A 23,079-nucleotide genomic window follows, 5' to 3' on the forward strand; every position below is an offset into this window, starting at 1 on the left:
TTTGGGCAAGTTTCCAAAAAGCAATGGGAACCAAGTTGAATCTAAGCACAGCTTACCATCCTCAAACGGACGGACAAAGCGAAAGGACAATTCAGACAATAGAGGACATGGTTAGAGCTTGTGTAATTGATTTTGGAGGTAATTGGGACGATCACTTACCTTTAATAGAATTCTCTTATAATAACAGTTATCACACAAGTATCAATGCTGCACCATTCGAAGCACTTTATGGATGAAAGTGCCGAACCCCAGTCTGTTGGGCAGAAATTGGGGAAACGCAACTATCTGGACCTGAGATAGTGCAGGAAACAATCGACAAGATCATTCAAGTCAAGGAACGACTGAAAACAGCACGTGATCGACAGAAGAGCTACGCTGATAACAGACATAAGCCATTAGAATTCCAGGTAGGTGACAAGGTATTATTAAAAGTCTCTCCTTGGAAAGGAGTGGTAAGATTCATCAAACGAGGAATGCTAAGTCCCAGGTATGTTGGACCTTTTAAGATTATTAGAAGAATAGGACCTGTAGCCTATCAGCTACAACTGCCAGAAGAAATGGCAGGAATACAGGATGTACTCCATGTATCCAATCTCAAGAAATGCCTAGCTGATGAATCATTTGTAATACCTCTTAAGGATATAGAGGTAAATGAGCAACTCAAATTTGTAGAAAGGCCTCTACAAATTGAAGACAGGAAAATTAAGAATCTCAAGCACATGAGATTAGTTTTGGTCAAAGTGAAGTGGGACTCCAAAAGAGGACCTGGGTATACATGGGAGCTTGAATCAGAAATGCAAAGAAAATATCCACACTTGTTCCAGTAGATCTCGAGGACGAGCTCTAAAACAAGGTGGGGAGGATATAACAACCCTAACGTAAACCGACATCCTCATAAATTTTCCGACACTCTAAAAATATTAAAAACATCCCAATATGTCCTAAAATACACCCCATACGTGAAAACGGGCCCTGAATACCTTAAATATTATTAAAAATAAATAAAACTGATTTTTGGGGTTTAGGCGGGCCGCGTAAGCCTTTGCTTACACTTACGCGGGCTGCGTTAACTTAAAAGGTGGCGCAGCCCGGTGCGGCCACGTGGCCCAACACCCGGCAGGTCTAGTCGCTGACCCAGCTAAGCTACAACGTTGACCAGGTCTAACGCGGGCCGCGTAGACCCTTGTCTACACTTACGCGGGCCGCGTAAAAGTTGAAATGTGGCACTATATATAGAGGCCATCGGGTTTCAGTTAGAAATCCTTCAAAATCGAAATCTCTCTCTCAAATATGAATATTAGGCAATATAAGCGGGTATTATACCCCCTAAATAGCGAGGTTCTGCTACGATGTAAGTATCATAACCCCTAGAGACGTATTAGATACTCTGCCCGATTGATCTAGGGTTCCGTAACGGCTGTCGTGGTTCTGCCCAACGTAGTCGTTGGAATGTCGTCTCGGGGAGGGTATTACTAATGTTAAATTGGGTTATTATACTAACATGCATGCATTTGTGTAATTTATAGATTGTCATCAGGAAACCCTTACGGATAATCTAAGACAACAATGTGAGTTGATCCGCTTTTGTAAACCTTTTTGTAACTGTTTTTACAAAACCTCACATGATTAATTATATATTAATCAGCTATTGAGTATTTGTAAGAATACAATTATCGTGGGTATGTTGGGGTTTTGTATACAAAATTTGTTACCACCTGGTCAAGGAGTAACATTTCCACAAGTTGAGTCTGACAGTACCACGGGTGATAATTGGTATAACTTGGAAACAAATGTAATTGCGAGATCGCCCTCAATACTGTACAATGGTTTTTATTGAAACTTGATTAAACTGGGATTCACTCACCAGTATTTCCCACTGATAAAATGTTTTTAAAACGCGTTTTAGGTAACAAAATGTGAAAGCCAAATAGAAGCCAGCTGGACAGCACTGAAGGCTTGGAAAAGTGGCAATAAAGTTACCTAAGAATAAAATAGATGTTTTTATTCAATAAAATATGGTGTATCCCTATGAAAATGTGTGTATTGAAAACTTAGGTTTTACCCATGTGTTTAAGGATATGAAAATGTGGTATTTTACTCTGATAAAATATTTCCTAACTACGGTCCTGATGAAAAATTCCGCTGCCAAATTAGATAATAACAGGATACCACCGAAACTGGCTCACGGCAGCCCGCTCCCGGGATAAGGGGTCGGGGGTTGTGACAGTTATTAGCCGCGCTACTACGGTCAAGGCACTGGAGGAGGCCAACCTTCACCGCGCTGTTGCGGTCAAGGCTCTGGAGGAAGCCAACCTTGCGCGCACCAATACTTCGTGTTTTGGTACTTAATCACTTATGAAAAATGCCTTCTTATATTGAATCTTGTTCATGAATCAGGAAAGCGCACGTAAGAACCTGCAGGCCCAGGAGGTGGCTTTGGCAGATGTAAACCGGCGCTTGGTGGAGGCCGAAACGCGGGCAACGAAGGTCGAGGAAGAGCGTGGACAGGCAGTTGCCCAGCTAGATGACGTGACAATGATGAACACCAATCTTAATGTTGATCGCGCCTGAATGCGGGATTTCGGTGCCATTCATATAAGTACTTTGCCATCTTGCTTTAATGTTCTTGCCCTTATACTGAAATACCATTATAGTTATTTGTGCAGACTGCAAATGCAATATTGGACGCACAAGAAACCGCTGTTGCGGTTGTGGATGTGGTGGCACGAGCGCGGGATGCGGGGTATTAGGCCGACTACGCTGAATGTCTAACTCATGTGAATGTCGTTTCTGATAAGAAGTTTACTGATGAGCAATCTCCCCTGCGCGCGGTCGACACTGAAGCCGAGCTGAAAGCCGCAACCGATGCCTATGATGCTTTGGTGGTCCCCGTACTTGTTCAGGTTAAAGAATGCCTAGCAGTGGGCGACTATATCGACCGTCTACGAGGCTTGTTCGAGCCTAAGGAAGGTGCTGAAGGGGAAAACGAAGACGAAGACTAAGACTAAGTTGGGTCTGCGTGCCTTGTCTACTTTTTTTTCCTTGCATAATTTTTGTTTTTTGTAAATATGACAAGTTGCCCCCTGTATATCCACAGAGCCGTTCCTACGTCTTCGGAGGCCCTAATCGAACTACGAAGTGGTGGCCCTTTTGCAAAATTATCATTTTCAACATATTTAGTAACAAAACCCTCCTCCTTTATTTGTTTGGGCTTCTTATTTCTGTTTAGCATAAAATAAAAAAAATGAGCCTAGTATAGAATGAACCATCAAAAAATTTAGAGGCCTTTCATTTTGGGTGGCCCTAGGCCTGTGCCTAGGGTTGGAAGCCCATTGGGCGGCTCTGTATATCCAGCCGGTGCGTAAGTGTGATGAATATATGACTTTTTTGGCTTTAAAGCATTTAAGTTAAATGTATTTATTGTCTGCTTTGTGTAAGCGCGAGTGAATCGAACTCCTTTATTATTTAGGCCATAAAAAGGCGCATGTAAATAATAATGTAGCATAGTGTACGCCACTGCCGAGGCTTTAATGAGTAGAAGTTAACATATCTTCCTGCCCATAGGGCAAAGGAAATGTTTAACTTGGTCTTTTGATTTGGCCAATGTAAGGCGCAAGATCGCAAGACAGAGTTATTTATTGTGCTTGTTAGTTTGCAAATAAATAGCGTTAAGTGTAGGCCGTTTTAAAGGCGCGAAATAGGAAAGTACTTTAGTGCCTGCGCCCAGTAAGGTGTATGGCGATGTGTGAACTTTCATAAAACTATATTACAATGTTTGCATGTGTTAGTCAGTTTGTGTGGGTATTGCGAATGAAGATTTGCCAATCTGTTTTTGTGAATACCGCAAAGTGGAACATGCATTCGTAATAGAGTTATACAGGTTTGATAAGATAAACAATGAAGTTATGAAAATTCTTGTTTAAGTTATGAAACAAATTATCCATTGTTTACAAGAAATAACAAAATTTAACATAAAAAATAAATGGTTTTCGAAGTATTATAAGAGAAAATGTTTCAACAAAAATTTTAAGGAAACATTAAACTAGATTAGAAGGTTAGGTTTATGTGAACGATATTAATTAAAAAGAGTTAATATATTAACTTAAATGTAAGCATTTAAGAAAGATTTTTAAGCTTTGAATTATATTTTTAATTTTTTGAATCTTACGTAATTTGTTTCAAAAACCAAAAAACCGAACCGTTGCTAAAACCGAAATAACCGAAACAAAAAAACCGAAACCGAACGTTTTTCAAAAACTGATAACCGAACTTTCGGTTACGGTTTTGGTTTTACCCAAAAAGCGAAACGAATCGTGCACACCGCTATTCCAGTATACAACAGCCTAAGTAGAATGCACTACTGGAACAAACCGAACACCTGAAACTATACCTAAAACAAAAGCACGAATAGTAGAGAAAACAGGAATTCTCTAGGGTTTTGTTGTTGAAACATATATTTCTTGTGTTTTGAACAAGCCAAACATCCCTTGTATTTATAGTGTAAAATCTTTAGTGGTTACAATCTCTTTAGCCCAAGAGTAACCCTATTAACAGTGAGTTTGGCTGGAATTATTTGCCCGTTAATACTAAGTTTAGGTTGAAATTATCAGTGACTTAATGAAACGAATCTGAATTGACACAATACACAAATGCGAGTCTCTATGCACTATTTCACTAAAGTGCAGCCATAGAAGTATTTATGTATTGTTTCAGTAAAGTGCACAAAGCGATGGAGGTTAAAGGTGAATGACGGCGGGAGCAACGCTGAAACTTTCTGAACTATTCGCTGAACGTTCGATTCATTTACAACCTTATGATAAATTGATATTTAAAGCATATTAAAAAGCTGATTTTGAAAGTATGATGGTAGCACACCATGACTCACACAACTCGTTTCTAGATAGGGTTTTTTCCTCACTTTTTTTTTTTCTATTACTAGGTCTCTCTAGTCTACTTATACAACCAGCCCCATTTCACTCCACTGCACTCCGTCGCACAACCGCCGTAATCTGCCATAGATACACTCACGCACCTCCCCCAACCACACCATCACCAGAAAATAAAAACAGATACGCACCGTTTTACGAACACACGCTCAATCAATGAATTAATTAATACCTTATATATACAAGCACAGATAAGTAACAGAGCTAGGGTTTCGAATTTGTAACAAAAAACGGATTTATAGGAGAAGAAGTGGTTAATGGAGGAGGTGATACTTGACGAGATAATCAGAAAGCTTATCGATGCTAAGAGTGGACGCGTGCCGAAGCAGGCGCAGATCACGGAGCCGGAGATTCGCCAGCTTTGTACTGCTGCTAAGGAGGTTTTTCTCGGTCAGCCTAATTTGCTGGAGCTTGAAGCTCCGATTAAGATATGCGGTAACGAAATTACTTCACCTGAATACAGATTTTATCAGTTATACTTATGTACTTATTGTTCTTTGTTTGCTATTATATTTTGTTTGATTGTATGAGTTTGAATTTGATAGGAAAAACTGGTATGTATGGTTGATGTTGTATGATATTTTGTAAGATTTTTTGAAGACATATTTGTGCATTTTATTATTTATTCAGAGGGGGTGTTTGTTTACATATATTTATTTACTGATACAGTGTATCTTGCCTCATGATATTTGGCCTGATATGTGGTCACAAGGAAGAAAACATTGTGGCATTAGCATATGTGGGTAGAGGTTTACTTGGATTACGACTTGTGTTTTGAAATATCGAAACGTAGATTGATCCCTACACTACTGTGCTATATGAGGAGGGTTCTTTATAACCAGTAGAAACTTGCTAGATTTTAAAACTGAAATTAATCAGCATCAGTCTGGAAATGACAGTTGATTATATTGCCAATCAGACGCATCATGCGTGAGAATCGAAATACCTTAGTATTGTCCATTATTTTGATGTGTTATTGTATGAAGTTGTGGTTATAAGTATACTTAATAAAAAAGAATATGTTTGTTTCTGCTTTGAACAAAAGTATTGCCGATTTAGTTATTGCAGTCTTTCTTGTGCTCTTAATTACTAATTTCACATGTTTATCAGACAAAAGGAGTGATGGTGGAGAATTATTATCTTTTGTATATGAATCCAGTTTGATGACCTAATTCTGGCCCTTGTTTCAGAAAATTCAAATAATCACTAGTAACTTCAAAGAAGTTTTATTGAGATTAAAAGTTAAATCTAGGATGAAAGTGGTACATGAGTCGCGTGAAGATGTTAAGATTTATTATGTTCTTGTTGGTAAGGCACACCATGAATCATGATCTGTAGTTACTATACATTCAACAGTTCTCGATTCATTCTGTTCAATTAACATCTATTATTCCATCTTTTTCTTATTATCATATTTATGCTGTTGATACTGGTGCTTTAGTTTGATGCTACTCCCTACCAGTCCAGTGGCTTCTATGAGACATACTAGTCATTTTTCATGATTTTCAATTTTTGTCAGGTGACATTCACGGACAGTATTCTGACCTCTTACGTTTGTTTGAGTACGGTGGACACCCTCCAGAGTCAAACTACCTATTTTTAGGAGACTACGTTGACCGTGGTAAACAGAGCATAGAAACAATATGCCTTCTGCTTGCATACAAGATAAAATACAAAGAAAACTTCTTTCTTCTCAGGGGAAACCACGAATGTGCATCCATCAATCGCATATACGGGTTCTACGATGAATGCAAAAGAAGGTTTAACGTCCGTCTTTGGAAAACATTCACCGATTGTTTCAACTGCCTGCCCGTTTCTGCTCTTATCGATGATAAGATTCTTTGCATGCATGGAGGATTGTCCCCTGACTTGAAGAACTTGGACCAGATCCGAAATATAGCCCGACCCATTGACGTCCCGGATCAGGGTCTTCTTTGTGATCTATTATGGGCTGACCCTGATAGAGATACAGAAGGATGGGGAGAGAATGACAGGGGCGTTTCCTATACGTTTGGAGCTGATAAGGTTTCCGAGTTTCTTGAGAAACATGATCTTGATCTTATCTGCCGAGCTCACCAGGTACATGTTTTTATTTTGGCCAGTTTTGTCCCCGAGGTTTGGCCAGTTCTGCGACTTTCGTCCAAAGGTTTGTTTTGAAATTTTGCCATTTTCATCCGGCTCGTTAATTCATTTTTCTTCGTTAAGTCAGGGGTATTTTCGTTAATTCAGTCTTTTCAATACTTGTATATGAAGTGAAAAAGTCCGAATTGCTTTTTAAGTTAACAAAAAAACGAAAATACCCCTGACTTAACGAAGAAACATGGATAGAGTTAACGAGCCGGTTGAAAATGGCAAGTTTTCAAACCTTTTGGATCCAGACGCGAAAACACAAACCTTTGGACAAAAGTCGAAAAACCGGCCAAACCTCAGGGACGAAAATGGCATTTTACTCTTTTATTTTTTATAGTATGGTTTTATTAGCAAATATGATTTGTGTTCTTAACGTAGCAATTGGTCCTTCTGATTACATGAAGTTAATGGTCTTTACTCATTCTTTTGATGCTTTGAAGGTTGTGGAAGATGGGTATGAGTTCTTTGCAAACCGCCAGCTTGTAACTATATTTTCTGCACCAAATTACTGTGGTGAGTTTGATAATGCCGGTGCAATGATGAGCGTGGATGATACGTTGACCTGTTCATTTCAAATTCTCAAGGCTTCTGAAAAGAAAGGAAGGTTTGACTTTGGCAACAATATGTTGAGACCCGGAACTCCACCTCACAAGGTAACTACTTCTAGGGCTTCAGGCAATCATTATATATTGTTGATTGATTTCTGTTGAGTGACGATCTGATGCATATCCTTGATCATGTTTAATTTCAGGGAGGAAAGAGATGATTGTTATGTTTTTTAAAGATCATACGCTTTGTGTATTATCTTCTTCTGCTAAACTCAAGATCGTTGGCAGAAAAGGGTTTTAGGGACGATGCTGTTATTGCAAAGGTACAACCGCTGAAGCTCGAGTTACCTGCTATATCTGCATTTGCATCCAAGGTTTTTGTTATGTAAAACGACAAGTTACATCTGATTCTTGAACTGTTGTTTAAGGACATCCCTTTTGGTGCCTTTTCAATGTGATCATCTTTTTAAGCCAGTTTTCTTTAGTAAAATTTATGGGACAAATTGTAATTCTAATTGCCGGTGGATATGCACCATCTAGAGTCCCTTCAATGTGGTTACGTATGGTGGTTAGACCAACATCTGATTTACAAAAGCTCGTGACAGATACTTAGGGAGGGGGGGGGGGGGTTAGGAACATGAATGGAAGGCTATATCCCCCCCTCCCTAATCCACCATGGTTTGCATGGATTAAACCATGGTCCTCCTTTCCATTTTTCAAGTAATCAATTTCTTTTTCTTTAAACGAAGATAAATTAAAGTAAATAAGAGGATAGTGGTTTGGGTTTTACGAATAATATCAAGTTTACGAATAGTACTTTTGAGTTTTACGAATAATATCAAACTTTTTTACGTCTATACATAGCATGATTCTAAACATGCATATTAGGCTTGGAACATATCTTGTTTCTCTTGTCCAAATGTGATGAGGGAAAGTGTTTTAAATTCTTTTTGACCCATATGAAGTATTATCCGGCATCCGCGACGCCACCCCACAACCTGCAACCCTTCAGTATATCCTTGCATGTCACGTTCATTCTTCCTTTAGTTGGTGTGACACCCCCCTCGTGCTAAAATGGATACGGAGATTTAGGCTTAACCAAAGTAATCACCTTTCATTTCCTCAAATCAGAAACTGCCATATCAGCTTCGCTGGCTGAAACGACTAGGATTTAGTCTACATTTTCACCATACATTTGGTGAAGAGTGCCGTCTGAGCCCGCTCTTTTGGTGAATTTTGTTGGCTCAGCCTCCGCTTTTGGCAAAAGCACCAGCCGGCTCCGCCTTCGCTTTTAAGTTTTAACGATTACTTTGGTAAACGCAAAACTCAATATCTATTTTGAATAAGTTCTTGTCAAAGGTGCCTATTATTATTATTATTATTATTATTATTATTATTATTATTATTATTATTATTATTATTATTATTATTATTTAAAAACAACATGTTAGCTACAATCAAAGTTTATTTATTTTTGTCTTTATGTGAATCTCTTCCCTCAACTTTCAACATTGACGTTTACACCTCCTTAACTTTGTAAAATGTCATTTTGACCCCCTCGAGAATTTCCAAACTTATTTTTATATATGTATTGATATAAATTCAATTTTTTTTTTACATTTCGAAATAATTTTTTCTCGGAAACGAGTCATGTCAAATACAATACATTTTCATGCTTATCTTTATGGACATTTTCGATTGGTCTACATTTTGTTTGGAAATAAGCCGAGTCAAATATAACACGCTTTCATTAGACGGTATGATTCAAGTTAATTTACGTTTCATGAGTGATGTCAAATATATTACGTTTTTATGCTTATCTTTTTGGACGTTTTTAGTTAGTCTAAGTTTTTACGTTTTTGTACGTATCAATATAAATTTAAGTTGATTTATGTTTCAACGTATTCTTTTAAAAACGAGTCATGTCAAATAATACGTTTTTGTGTTTTATTTTCATGGACATCTTCACTTTTATTTTCTGGCTTTTTATATATTTTCTTAGGGGGTGTTTGGCCTAGCTTTTTTATTTAAGCTTATAGCTTTTTTAGCTTATTTTTACAAAATAAGCACTAATGGGTGTTTGGTTTAGCTTTTTAAGCTTATGCTTATTAGCTTATATAGGGCATGTTTGGGTAAGCTTATTGAAACAACTTATTGACTTATTGGCTTCTTGGAAAAGTCAGGATTTTATGACTTATTGACTTATTGGCTTTTCCCCCTCACATACACCCTCTTTGCCAAACATCATTTTAGAGCTTATGACTTTTCAAAAAGCCAATAAGTCAATAAGTTGTTTCAAAAAGCTTACCCAAACATGCCCATAAGCTAATTTTAAGAAGCTTACGGGAATATGGTTTTTTAGCTTATTTGAATAAGCTTATTTGAAGAAGATGGTTTTTTACTCATTACACACAATGATATTATACCCCTTCCCAAAATACAAAATAACTTAACAAATAACTAAAGATTAATTATTAATTATCAACTTGTAGAATATAAGCTAATCCAAACATTTAAAAATAGTTTATCAAATGAAAGAAAATAAGCATAAACTACTTTAATATAATATAAGCTAATCCAAATATTTAAAAATAGTTTATTAAATAAAAGAAAATAAGCATAAGCCAAGCCAAAAAAAATAAAAGCTAGCCCAAACACCCCCTTAATCGAATGCGAAATCAGAAATCCGGTGCCCCGATATCTATTGATCAACATTCTGTGTGATCCGTTAACTGTACGCCTGAAGAAGTTATTCTCCGATGAAGTGTCGATCTGTTGCTTGCATATGGTCAGAATCACCACCGGTTCACAAAGTTACCGCCACCGCCATACTTGACCGCCCTGCCACTCTGTACACCGGCGGATCCGATGGCACCATCTTCTGGTGGAATCTATCCTCCACTAACTCCGATCACGTAAGTTCAAACTTCAATTTCTCAACTCATATACATACGCAAGTGTTGCAATTGAACATTAATTTCAATTAGGTTTTGTTTAGTGCAGTACTTCCTCAATTAGATCTTGTTTAGTGCTGTATTTCCTCAATTAGGTTTCGTTTAGTTCAGTGTTTCTTCAGTTAGGTGCAGTATTTGTTCAGTTAGGTTTTGTTTAGTGCATTATATCTTAAGTTAGGTGCAGATTTCTTCATTTTGGTTTTGTTTAGTGCTGTATATCTTCAATTAGGTTTTGTATACTGCTGTATATCTTCAATTAGGCTTTGTTTAGTGCAGTATTTCTTCAGTTAGGTGCAGTTTATCTTCAGTTAGATTTTATTTAGTGCATTATTTATACAGTTAGGCTTTGTTTAGTGCAGTATTTCTTCAGATTTTGTTTAGTTCAGTATTTCCTCAATTAGGTTTTGTTTAGTGCAGCATTTCCTCAATTAGTGTTTGTTTAGTGCAGTATTTTACCAATTAGGTTTTGTATAGTGCAGCATTTTTTCAGATAGGTGCCGTATATCTTCAGTTAGGTTTTGTTTAGTGCATTATTTCTTCAGTTAGGTTTTCTTTAGTGCAGTATTTTTTTACAATTCAGTGCAGTATTTCTTTAGTTAGGTTTTGTTTGCATATTGTTGTAACTATCTGCATGCTCCATGAGTTCAATGTCAGAAGATCGAGATTACATTATCTATTGAAATAATTGTGATCGTTGTTAGGTTTTCACAGTGGCCATTGTAATAAGTTAGTGATCCATATTTACACATTGGGGAAAATCCAAGTTGTGGCTTCCTTGAAATTGTTTTCAGTTGGAAATCAATCAATCATGTTGATGAATATCTCTATTGTCAGGATATAAGACCAGTTGCTATCTTATGTGGTCATACTGCACCGATTTCTGACTTGGGTATCTGTTTCCCTGCATCAACTCTAGGAGATGAAAAGACGAGCGACTCAAGTAATGTGGCACCGAACTCTTGTTCAGCTAACTGCGGTTCTCTAATAAGCGCATGTACAGATGGTGTATTATGCGTTTGGGGCAGAGACACCGGACATTGCAGCCGAAGAAGGAAAATGCCAGCTTGGGTCGGGAGTCCATACATGGTTCAGTCATTGCCCGAAAATAAAAGATACGTATGTGTCGCATGTCGGTTCATTGATTCAGTTAATTTGTTAGACCATCAGTCACTTGATTCTGTTGAACACGGTGAACCACAGTCCAACAAACATTCAAAATGCACAGTTGTAGTTATTGATTCATATACCTTGACCATAGTGCAAACCGTGTTTCGTGGTACTTTATCTATCGGGCCTTTCAAGTTTATGTCTATAGTGACACCTGTTGGTGATATGGAGAAGGAATCAGTGCTAATAGCTGACTCATTTGGTAATTTTCAATGTGTATCACTGTTAAAAGATACCAATCGAAACGAAGATATGTTAGATGACTCGCAAAAGAACTCTTGCCACCTGGAAGCATCAGATTGGATTCAAGATTCAAGCGAAGGAGAAGTTCCGATTTCGTTTGCTGCTTCCGGGCAGGTTTTAGTCATTCTGTACAAGAGCCATTGCGTATTTAAGCTGGTGGACGGTAGTGCTAAGATTGGAGAGATTTCACTCTTGGATGATGATGTGGCAGGGTGCATGTTTCTTGGAAGTGATTACCGTAGGACGACGCCAAGTGGTGATGAAAGCATTAACATATTTGAAGAAACATTTGCTGTGTGGAACATCAAAGGTTATTTAATTATGTATACTGTATCATATTCGGGAAAAACATTTAAACACACCAGTCTATGCTCGGTCCCTGCTGTTTCACTTCATCGTAATGTTGAACTATCATTTTCTTTTGTTCTAATAAATCAAAATATTGTCCGTATTGAATCGGTTTCTGTAAACACTGGAGAACCAAGCCATTGGAAACCGTTGGTGACAATATGGGAATTGAGTAATAATGATGAAAAGTGTCATCAAGAATGCAAATTGGTTGGAAAAGGAAGCTATTTTGATGAGTGGTTTGTGGATACAAGTGAAGGACAAAATGGTCTTTTCAGGAGGGAATCTGTGGTCACTTCTTCAATGGTTATTTCCGAAAACGACTCTTCACCGTATGCAATAGTTTACGGATATGATAGTGGAGAAATTCAAGTTTTACGGTTCAATATGTTCTCTGAAAGAATGGAAGATCAAGAGGCAGATTCATGTGCACGGAAGCAGTATCTTTCGGGCCACACGGATGCTATCCTATGTCTGGCTGCACACCAGATGGTTCGTACATCCACAGGATTTAACTCCAACATATATTTAATATCAGGAAGTAAGGATTGCACAATACGTATATGGGATCTTAATTCCGGTAATCTTGTATCTGTGATGCACCATCATGTACAACCTGTTCGCCAGCTCATCCTACCCCCGGTCCACACTGATTATCCATGGAGTGATTGCTTTTTATCTGTTGGAGATGATTCGTGTGTCGCTTTAGCTTCACTTGACACTCTACGGGTCGAGAGAATGTTTCCGGGCCACCCGTTTATACCTTCAAAAGTCGTATGGGATAGTACACGAGGTTATCTTGCGTGTTTCTCTCTGAATCATTCAGCAACATCTGATTCATCTGATGTGTTGTACATTTGGGATATAAAATCAGGTGCCCGTGAGCGTGTTCTTCGTGGTAGTGCTGCTCAGTCGATGTTTGACCATTTCTGTACAAGCGGGAATAAGAATAATGTTTCTCTAAGTTCAAATGAGCGAAACACATCTGTTTCTTCTTTGATTATGCCAATAACTGACGATACAGGAGTTTCACAATCTCATCCAAACGCTCAAGATTTCTCGCACAACGCACATCCAATTACATGTTCTTGCCCGTTTCCTGGAATAGCAACACTCACTTTTGATATGACATTATTGATGTCACCTAGAGTTGACTCTTTCGAAAGTCCAAATGATACAAATGAGGTTCAGACCTCGAGAAACGGGTTAGACCGAATGAGCAACCTTTTCAAAGAACGGGTTGCTGAAGGGCCCGGACCGTACTCGTTGAATGCTGATGGTGGAGATGGGTTACAAGAAACCTCACCAGATGCTACAGAATACACTGATTGGGCTCAATCATTAGAAGGATGTTTATTTCGGTTCAGTTTGTCTGTTTTGCACTTGTGGAATGTTGATCATGAGCTGGACAAACTGTTGACCTCTGAGATGAAGCTTAAGAAACCTAAGAATTTCTTTGTAGCTTCCGGTTTGCTTGGAGACAGAGGGTCTCTCACGTTGACTTTTCCTGGTCCAAGTGCAACACTCGAGGTGCCATATTTCTTTCTTTACAATAACATGTTACTTTAACATCTTCATTATTCAAGTTTAATATATTAATACTAATGTTTCAGCTATGGAGATCATCGTCTGAGTTCTGTGCTATTAGATCATTAACTATGGTGTCCTTTGCCCAACACATGGTTAGCTTGTCTCATTCATGCTCTGCAGCAAGCAGGTAACACAATATTTTGTAATAGAGAAATACGAAGAAATAATTTTTCTAGGATCTTAATATCATTTATAAGACTCGGTGGTGGTTTGTGCAATTTGGCAAGACGTGAGGGGTTACCTGTAATTTCGGAAAGTAAATCAAAAATGCATACCAAAACAGAGTAGGAAAACAAACCCGTATTCAATTGTACTCTTGCCACCAAAGTTATTAGGAGTGTGAACTGTGAATATTGATAGTTTTATATGATTCAAGGATTTTTTTTCTTGTTTTGCAGTGCTTTAGCAGCTTTTTACACTCGCAAGTTTGCAGAGAAATTTCCAGACATTAAGCCACCTTTGCTCCAGGTAACTTCTTGATTTCCTGTAGTCGTAAATGTAGGTAACTAGTAAATTGCCCTGTACGTTTCCGTGGCGTTCCGTAAAATTTTTACGTTAAAACGTACACCAACTGAAAACGTACATAAAACTAAGCACGAAAACGTATATAAAAATAAGCACGAAAACATATATAAAAAATAAGCACACAAACATATTATACTTGACCCGACTTATTTCCAGAAAAAAATACGTTGAAACGTAAATCAACTTGAATTTATACCCACACGTACATAAAAATAAACACGTAAAACTCGATTACAAAGTCTTTAGAAAGTTAAGGGGTTATAAGTATCAATACTGAAATATGAGGGGTAAAAGTATAAAAAACAAAAAGAACCAAAAGATAAAAAAGAAAAATAAAGGAATAAAAGACAAAAAAGAAAAAAAAAGGGTCAAAACACAAAAATTATTCACAAACTTTGCTAATCGTAATATGTATAATGTTTTACACATGACTTTGGGTGAAATTCATGATAGTATGATACATTTTCCAATATTTAGTTACGATGCATTATTTCTAATATATTTATTTGAATACAGCTTTTAATCAGCTTTTGGCAAGACCAGAATGAACAGGTCCGAATGGCTGCACGTTCACTGTTCCACTGTGCTGCTTCAAGAGCCATTCCTCGTCCCCTACGTGCAGACAATAATAATAATAATCTATCGTTAAATTCAGAATTGGAGGAGAAACTTCCAGAAGATTTGAAATATGAAAAGGATGATTCTGAAATGGTAGCATGGTTAGAATCATTTGAACGTCAAGATTGGATATCTTGCGTTTGGGGAACAAGTCAAGATGCAATGACTTCTCATATTGTTGTCGGTGCCGCTTTGGCTGTTTGGTATCCGAGTCTTGTAAAGTCAACTCTTGCGATCCTATGCGTACATCCGTTATTAAAGTTAGTTATGGCCATGAATGAAAAATATAGTTCCACTGCAGCTGAGATTCTCGCAGAAGGTATGGAAAGCACATGGAGCGCAATAATAAGTTCTGAAATACCTCAATTAATTTCAGATATATTCTTTCAAATCGAACATAACTCCGTTACATCTGTTGAGATACGAGAATCTCTGGTTGTAATTCTTTTACCTAGTTTAGCAATGGCAGACGTTCCATCGTTTTTAAACGTGATTGAAAGACAAATATGGTCAACTGCTTCTGATTCACCAGTTCACATTGTGTCACTCATGACTCTCATCAGAGTAACCCGTGGTTCTCCTAGAAATTTGGCTCCTTACCTTGATAAGGTTTGTAAATCATCTCGTTATCCGTATTTGTGTTTTCTAAATTCAGGTATAGTAATTTTAACAATTAGCCAGGTTGCAGGTGGTGAATTTTGTTTTACAGACAATGGATCCTGGCAACTTGGCCATGCGTAGAATTTGCTTACAAAATTCAATGGCGACGTTAAAGGAACTCGTGCGTGTTTTCCCCATGGTAGCCTTAAATGATTCTTCTACCCGATTGGCTGTTGGGGATGCAATTGGACATATTAACAAATCCATCATCCGTGTATATGAAATGCAAAGGTTTGACAAATGACAAAATAAGACCGAATGACTGCATTACATTTACAAGTAATTATACATATGCATATCTTCATTTTCATTGTATGGATGAACTGTATTTTATTTTTAATATAGTATGACAAAGATAAAGATCTTGGATGCTAGTGGACCTCCGGGACTTCCAACTTTGCTTGGCGGAGTTTCTGAAACGACTGTAAATACTGCAATTTCGGTCTTGAGTTTTTCACCTGACGGAGAGGTACTTTTTCTGTTACTTATTTCACAAGCAACTATATAATGTTTTGTGAACTGTATTACATGTGCTATACATGATCTTGCATAATGTTTTGTGAAAAGTTACATTTTCTGAACTGTATTTTTTTTTTTTTTTTTGATTAACAGGGTTTGATAGCATTCTCTGAGCACGGTTTAATGATCAGATGGTGGTCATTAGGATCCGTGTGGTGGGAAAAGCTTAGTAGGAATCTTGTTCCTGTTCAGTGTACTAAATTGATTTTCGTTCCTCCATGGGAGGGATTCTCTCCTACTTCCACAAGGTCTAGTGTTATGGCAAGCGTAATGGGTAACGGGAAGCATTTTTCACAGGTAATTTGTTGCTGACTAGGGTATTTTTGTAATTTAAGGTGCATCGCATGCTTAGCACCTTTAAAAAACTTCCTTTTGAGGTCCGACCCAGACTTAAAAATGAAATAGAAATCTGCTGAACTCAAAACGTTCGAGTTTGTCACCTTTTATGGAACAAATGGATTGATTTGGGTTATCTTTTCTAGCTCTTTTAGTCTCTTAACAGGTCAAGTGGGTTAAGCTAAAATATTTTAATTAATAAGAAGAAACACAAATTGGTCGAGTCATAGTTATCAAAAGCGAGCGCTTTTGGCGCCTAGGCGCTTTTTCTGGGCGACTCGCATTTACTGCGCTTATAGTTCCTAGGTAATAATAGCGCAGCTTATTTCATCCCATGCGTATTTAATTCCGGCGACGGTGCTGCTTTCAGCTGGAAACCAGGAAGAAGGGGGAAGAAGAAGAGAGCGGCTGCGTTCATGAGTGTGTTAGGCTTTTAGGGTTTTAAATAAGTTTAGGTATTTAAACATTTAACCCCTCTATCTTTCCCTAGTTTATATTCAGTCCCTAAAACTTGTATTTTTTTACTTAAAAAGTGTAAAACTTGTTTGTGTATTTAAACATTTAACCCCCTGTACTTTCAGTAGTTTACATTTGGTCCTTAAACTTTTTAATTTATACATAAAAGGTATAAAATTAACATTATAAATACATATATAAATTATAAATAGCTGTTTTTTATTTTTTGAATTATCTACTACCTTATCGCTTTTTTTTTTCTCGGGCGCACGCTTTATTTGCGCCTATCGCCTAGGCCCTAATCAGTGCCTATGCGCCTAGAGTGCGCTTCGCGCCTTTGATAACTATGGGTCGAGTAGGTTTAAAGTTGTCTGAAAAAAATAGTTCTGTATTCATGTTCATGTAATAAAAGGAAACCGTTCAAATGCCCAAAACCTTCTAGATCGCTTTTAAAAAACGTTTTAGATTGTTTGTGTAATAATATAGTTTTGTAATCATATGTAACACATAATTTAATAATAAAACAATAGAAAAAAGTGTTTGGTGTTAGACCCAATCCCATTTGACATATCTTGATTTGTGCCAGGAGTTACCCGTTTTAACCTGCTACATATCTTAATACTGATTGGCTATGCAGTTAATGCGGTAAAATATCGGATATCGGTCAAGGACCAATATTTGAAATATAGGTTATCTCGGTGAGATATCGGTGGGATATCGATAATTTTAATATAATGCAGAATTTATATATATAGCAACTTAACACCAATAATTCAGTGATATATCAGTGATATATCGGTTATATCGGTCAAATATCAGTGATATATCGGTTATATCGGTCAAATATCGGTGATATATCGGTTATATCGGTCAAATATCGGTCAATATCACTGATAATATCGGTACCGATATTTGACACTGATATTAACTGCATAGCTGATTGGGCAATTTTTGGGATGAATAGAGAGTACTCATATGTATGATTCTTTTATTTGACAGGATAATTCCCGGGATTTGAGCGAAATAGACAGATTGAAAGCGTTGCTTCATAACCTTGATCTCTCATACAGGCTAGAATGGGATGGTGGAAGGAAAGTGTTACTCAAAAGGCATGGGCAGGAGTTGGGAACATTCCAATTATAATCGGACAATTTCCCTCGACTCGAGTCTGCTTTTGGTCAATATTCCATCTCTAAACTTGGCAAACGATCAACACGGAAGATATGTTACAGCCAAAACTAGCCTCTGCCTCCATGTCGATGTGCTAAGGGAACTGCTGGCATTTCGCCACAATCGTTAGTGCTTATAAAGAACACAAATTGATTCTTTGATTGCACAGTTTAGTTTTGTTGCTTATAGTTTCTATTATATTTTGGAATTACAGATATGCCCTCCGTGATTTTTGGAATTATGAGATGTTGAGAACAGTTTGAGCTAATGTTGTTATATGTAAAAATTAGAAAGCAAGAGTAGTTAGTGTTAAATCTTAAATGTGGTATGCAATCATTTGGCTTAGGTACAAGGAACTAGAAGGTTTTAAGTCTTGTTATTATAAAATGTGTTTTACTTAATTTTTGTTTCAAAGGGCAAAGCTTCTCATGAACAAAGTCAATAAACCATAATGTACCAACTTAAGATGGGCCAAACCCATTAGACCAAGCACAAAAAATTTAACAAAATAATTGGTCAAAATGTGATATTATGAGAAGTTAGAGGTTGTTGCCACTTCAAGAAAAGAGTAAGCGTCGCCGGAGTGTCGCCGGAGTTTGCCGTTGAAATAGCGTACGTGGTCCCGCTCTCCTCCCGGAAGTAGCGGTTTTGTACCTTGTATCCTATCTCGACCTTGCGTCTCCCCCACTCGGCCGTCTTTTTTCTTTTTCTTTTTCTTCTCAACATCTGGATCGTACCCTCCTCTACCCTCCTTTCCCACAGTGGTTCTTGATTTCTTTGGGGCTTAGTAGGTCTGATATTGGTCGCGGCTATCTGAGTATAGTTTAGCTAGACCGATTCGAATCCCATTAACACTCTTAGGGTCAAGTCGCCATTGTTTCGTTTGTTTGTGTCGGAGGAGTTAGGGGAGTGTATTCGTAAGGTCACCGGAGTTTTTCTGGAAGATGGGAAGTTTTTACAATAATGGCGGACAGGAGTATAATGTAACGACGTTTTATGTGGGTAATCTTCCGGGGGAAATCTCTAAGTCTCTGTTATGGAAGGCTTTCCAACCTCATGGGGTAGTGAAGGACGCGTATGTCGCAAAGAAGAGAGATACCAGAGGCAATTTTTTTGGCTTCGTTAGACTTCAAGGGGTGGAGAACATGGAGAGGGTGCTGGAGGGCATGAATACGATAACCATTTACGAAGCAAGGTTGAAGGTTTTTCCGGCAAAATTTGGGAAGGGCAATAAGCGGTTTAACCAGCAAGCTCATACGAAAAATTACGTTCCGGCATCTCATAAAACTCAGCCCGAACCGGGTAAATTCCCTGGTCAGGCTTACGTAAGGAAAGGAGTATCATTCAAAGAATCGTTGGCAGGATCGTCGATTAGGCCTAACGTAAAACAGGATGCAACTCATACCGGAAAAAGATTGGAATACAAGGGTAAGTCTGCATTATATCCCAGCCATTGCATAATGAGATCAGTAATAGCGGAGGCTTTAAGCATGGATGTAATTAAAAGAATGAGGAGTGTGTTGGATGATGGAGGTTACAAAGAAAATGCGGTTAGTTATATCGGAGGCTTAAAATTTCTAATCATCTTCAAAGAAAAGAGGGACGCCATGCAATTCATAAGGGATAAAGAAGATTTATGGAGACAGCTTTTTACATCGGCTGTTTTATGGGAAGGACAGGAGGTTGAATATGGTAAGTTGACATGGGTCAAGATTACAGACGTCCCGTTACAACTTAGGGATGAAAAGTTTTACAATACGATAGCAGGTATGTTTGGGAGACTTGTGATCAATTCAGATTTTTCTTGGGACACTCCGATGAACCACGAGTCAGTATGCGGCATCATAACGGAGGTTGGGAGACGCATTGACGAGTCTGTCCAAGTGTTTTGGGAGGACCGGACATTCCATGTCTGGGTCTCTGAGGTACCTATGATTTCTATGAATCAAGTTTTGGAAGATCTCACATCAGATGGTCAGTCGAATTGTTCAGATTCGGAAGGATCAGATGAATCGGTGGCCGGGGAAAATAATGATATGGAAGACGGAGAGATTAGGCCAGAAGTTCAGGTTCCGCCGGAATTTCAACCGGGGAAGACGAATAGGCAGGAGGTGGCGACAGTTGAAAAGCCAGTAAATGGGAGTTTGCATGGGAATACAAATGGTCTGCATAAGGAATCAAATGACATGGAGGCTGAGTTGGTTGCCCCTAGGGTGACGGCAGACATTAATGGAAGTGGGACCAGAAATGTTGGAGCTCAAAAAATTGGGAATCCTTTTCACATGGGGTGCAGTGATAATATGGGCCAGTCCAAATCAAGAAAAAGACCAAGGCACATGAGAAGCCCAAGTTCTCAAGAAAAAGTAGGGGAAGAGGATTGGGCCCAAAGGTTTCAATTACCCAATGGGTTAGACCTAAACAGTCCTGCTAGGGATAATATGTCAAACGTACAGGATATTAATCACAACACAAGCCAAAGCAGCGGGGATCAGGGCACTGGAACCGAAAATTTGGGAGAAAAAAACCAAGAAACACAGGTTGAGCCAAACGAATCCAGGGTTCATAATAATAATAGTCAAGCATCGTCTGGTGCTAAAGAGTTTGCTAACCGAGATGAGGAGGAAGTCACAGGTTTGGAGAATGAGTTGCTGGAGACGATACGGTTAGGAACGAAATTGGGATTCGGACTATTTGAAGCAAAGGAACAAATGGAAAAGGTAATTAGGGAAGAAGGCGGTCAAAACGTATCATCATGAATTATCTGTCAGTAAACTTAAGGGGAGTTCGAGACTCCAGAAAGGTGGATTGGGTGAGGGGTTTGAAGACAACTCACGGAGCACACTTCGTAGCTATTCAGGAAACAAAAATGCCAGGTAACATTAAGTTTATGGTTAATCGATTTTGGGGTAGATCGATTCTAGAATTTGAAGCTGTAGAGTCGTCGGGTAGATCGGGGGGTCTCCTGACTATATGGGATCCGTCGGTTTTTACTAGATCTGGGGTAGTTAAAAATAGAAATTATCTGGCAATAATGGGAAATATCGAAATGACCGGGGAAACAATTGTCGTAGTTAATGTTTACGCGCAGAATGATCCGGGGGATAGACGTGATCTGTGGACTGAACTGTTACAGTTAAGAAGGTCAACCAGTGGGATGTGGGTATTTTTGGGGGATTTTAATGATGTACGGTGTCCGGAAGAAAGGCTAAATTCTGAGTTCATTGCTATAAATGCACAATTTTTTAATCATTTCATAACGGAGGCGGACCTAGTAGAGTACCAAATGGGTGGAAGGCAATATACCTACATGTCGGATAATGGTACTAAGATGAGTAAGTTGGATAGATTTCTTGTGAGCCGAGATTTTATGAGTAAGTGGCCTTTGGCTTCGTGTATGGCTTTATCAAAATTAGCTTCTGACCATTGTCCAATTCTATTATCCACAACCCAGACGGATTATGGCAAGATCCCGTCTAGGATGTTCAACTCATGGTTCGAAATTCCAGGGGCAACCGAGCAGGTGATTCACTTGCTGGGGATATTTCAGTTTGAAGGACTACCTGATTTGGCTTTGGATGTAAAGTTAAAGTGGGTAAAGAGGCGTTTAAAGGAATGGGTATTTGTTAGGAAAGCGGATATGGAGAGTTCATACAATACAAAATTAAAAAGGTTAGAAGAACTTGAATTGGCGGCGGAACAAAGGTCCCTAGATCAGGCGGAATTGGAGGAGAGGGTAGAGTGTAAGTCACAGGTATTAGAGACGGATAGATTGAAAGCCATGGATATGCAACAAAAATCAAGAGTTCGTTGGGCAAAGGAGGGTGACGAAAATACGAAATACTTTCATGGGGTTATGAACGCAAATACAACAAACAATAGGATCCATGGTTTACATATCGACGGTGTATGGGTTACAAGTCCACCCTTGGTAAAAGACCATGCTTTCTCGTTCTTTGCTGAAAAATTTGAAGAACCATTAGTTTCAAGACCGGTGTTACAGTGCCCATTTTTATCGAGTGTGTCAAACGTGGAAGCCGAGGCTTTGGAAAGTCCTTTTACTTTAAATGAAATAAAAAGTGCAGTTTGGGAGTGTGATGGAGACCGGGCTCCTGGCCCTGATGGAATAAATCTCAGATTTATTAAAAAATTTTGGGACGAACTTGAAGGTGATTTCATGAGGCTTTTTCAGCATTTTTATTCGGCCGAACAGTTAAATAATGGGTGTATGTCATCATTTTTAGCTCTCATCCCAAAGCGGTCAGACCCAGGTGGACTCCACGAATATCGACCGATCAGCTTAATTGGATGTATAAACAAAGTAGTATCAAAGGTACTTGTCAATAGATTGAAGGCGGTCATTCATAAATTAGTCTCGGAGGAACAGACAGGTTTTTTGGCAGGGAGGAGTATTATCGATGGAGTCATAATTTTGAATGAAATTATTCCTTGGCTGAAAAGGAATAAAAGTGAAGGTATGATTTTGAAAGTCGATATTGAGAAAGCGTATGATTCATTGAGTTGGGATTTTCTTAATTCTATGCTTTGTCAAATGAATTTTCCTGTAAAGTGGCGAAGGTGGGTTATGTCTATTGTAACATCGGCTCGGGCTTCGGTATTGGTTAATGGTTCTCCAACACAAGAATTTACATGCTCGAGAGGATTAAGACAGGGGGACCCGCTATCCCCTTTTTTATTCGTACTTGCAATGGAAGCGCTTACCGGAGTAATGAAAAAGGCGTGTGATATCGGAGTGATCCAAGGTTTAAGCTTGTCGCCAACCGGAGGCCAAATCTCACATTTTCTTTACGCAGACGATGTGATTTTTGTGGGTAAGTGGTCCTTTAATAACTTGTTGAATTTGAAACGTAT

General features: G+C 38.4%; 2 protein-coding genes across 4 annotated transcripts; both read left to right on the plus strand.

The window, feature by feature from the left end:
- Positions 1-4,868: 4,868 nt before the first annotated feature.
- On the plus strand, positions 4,869-8,183 carry LOC110930444 (serine/threonine-protein phosphatase PP1). Its single transcript, XM_022173746.2, has 4 exons — positions 4,869-5,381; positions 6,466-7,025; positions 7,517-7,729; positions 7,828-8,183. The coding sequence occupies exons 1-4, from the start codon at positions 5,204-5,206 to the stop codon at positions 7,840-7,842; spliced, it is 966 nt and encodes a 321-aa protein (XP_022029438.1). The 5' UTR covers positions 4,869-5,203; the 3' UTR covers positions 7,843-8,183.
- A 2,080-nt stretch (positions 8,184-10,263) lies between these two features.
- Positions 10,264-18,546, plus strand: LOC110930443. 3 transcript variants are annotated; one of them, XR_002587833.2, is made up of 9 exons: positions 10,264-10,539; positions 11,413-13,866; positions 13,950-14,053; positions 14,325-14,394; positions 14,968-15,678; positions 15,751-15,960; positions 16,075-16,198; positions 16,342-16,545; positions 18,040-18,546. XR_002587833.2 is itself a non-coding variant. In XM_022173745.2 (9 exons), exons 1-9 carry the CDS (start codon positions 10,384-10,386, stop codon positions 18,181-18,183), a joined length of 4,170 nt encoding a protein of 1,389 aa, XP_022029437.1. In that variant the 5' UTR covers positions 10,266-10,383; the 3' UTR covers positions 18,184-18,546. The 3 variants fall into 3 exon arrangements, 2 of the variants coding, with proteins under 2 accessions (XP_022029437.1, XP_035843569.1); XM_022173745.2 differs by having other exon boundaries at positions 10,266-10,539; positions 15,758-15,960; XM_035987676.1 differs by having other exon boundaries at positions 10,361-10,539; positions 11,495-13,866; positions 15,758-15,960.
- Positions 18,547-23,079: the final 4,533 nt, after the last annotated feature.

This window comes from Helianthus annuus, chromosome 3, assembly GCF_002127325.2.
Source record: "Helianthus annuus cultivar XRQ/B chromosome 3, HanXRQr2.0-SUNRISE, whole genome shotgun sequence".
Taxonomy (NCBI): domain Eukaryota; kingdom Viridiplantae; phylum Streptophyta; class Magnoliopsida; order Asterales; family Asteraceae; genus Helianthus; species Helianthus annuus.

What these genes read in the sequence shown, in the direction of transcription:
- LOC110930444 (XM_022173746.2), top strand. Translation starts at nt 5,204, where the DNA reads ATGGAGGAGGTGATACTTGACGAGATAATCAGAAAGCTTATCGATGCT. An exon ending in AGCTCCGATTAAGATATGCG is followed by an intron (nt 5,382 to 6,465) that starts GTAACGAAATTA and finishes AATTTTTGTCAG; the next exon opens with GTGACATTCACGGACAGTAT. An exon ending in TTATCTGCCGAGCTCACCAG is followed by an intron (nt 7,026 to 7,516) that starts GTACATGTTTTT and finishes GATGCTTTGAAG; the next exon opens with GTTGTGGAAGATGGGTATGA.
- LOC110930443 (XM_022173745.2), top strand. Translation starts at nt 10,384, where the DNA reads ATGAAGTGTCGATCTGTTGCTTGCATATGGTCAGAATCACCACCGGTT. An exon ending in GTTTTTCACCTGACGGAGAG is followed by an intron (nt 16,199 to 16,341) that starts GTACTTTTTCTG and finishes TTTGATTAACAG; the next exon opens with GGTTTGATAGCATTCTCTGA. An exon ending in ACGGGAAGCATTTTTCACAG is followed by an intron (nt 16,546 to 18,039) that starts GTAATTTGTTGC and finishes TTTATTTGACAG; the next exon opens with GATAATTCCCGGGATTTGAG.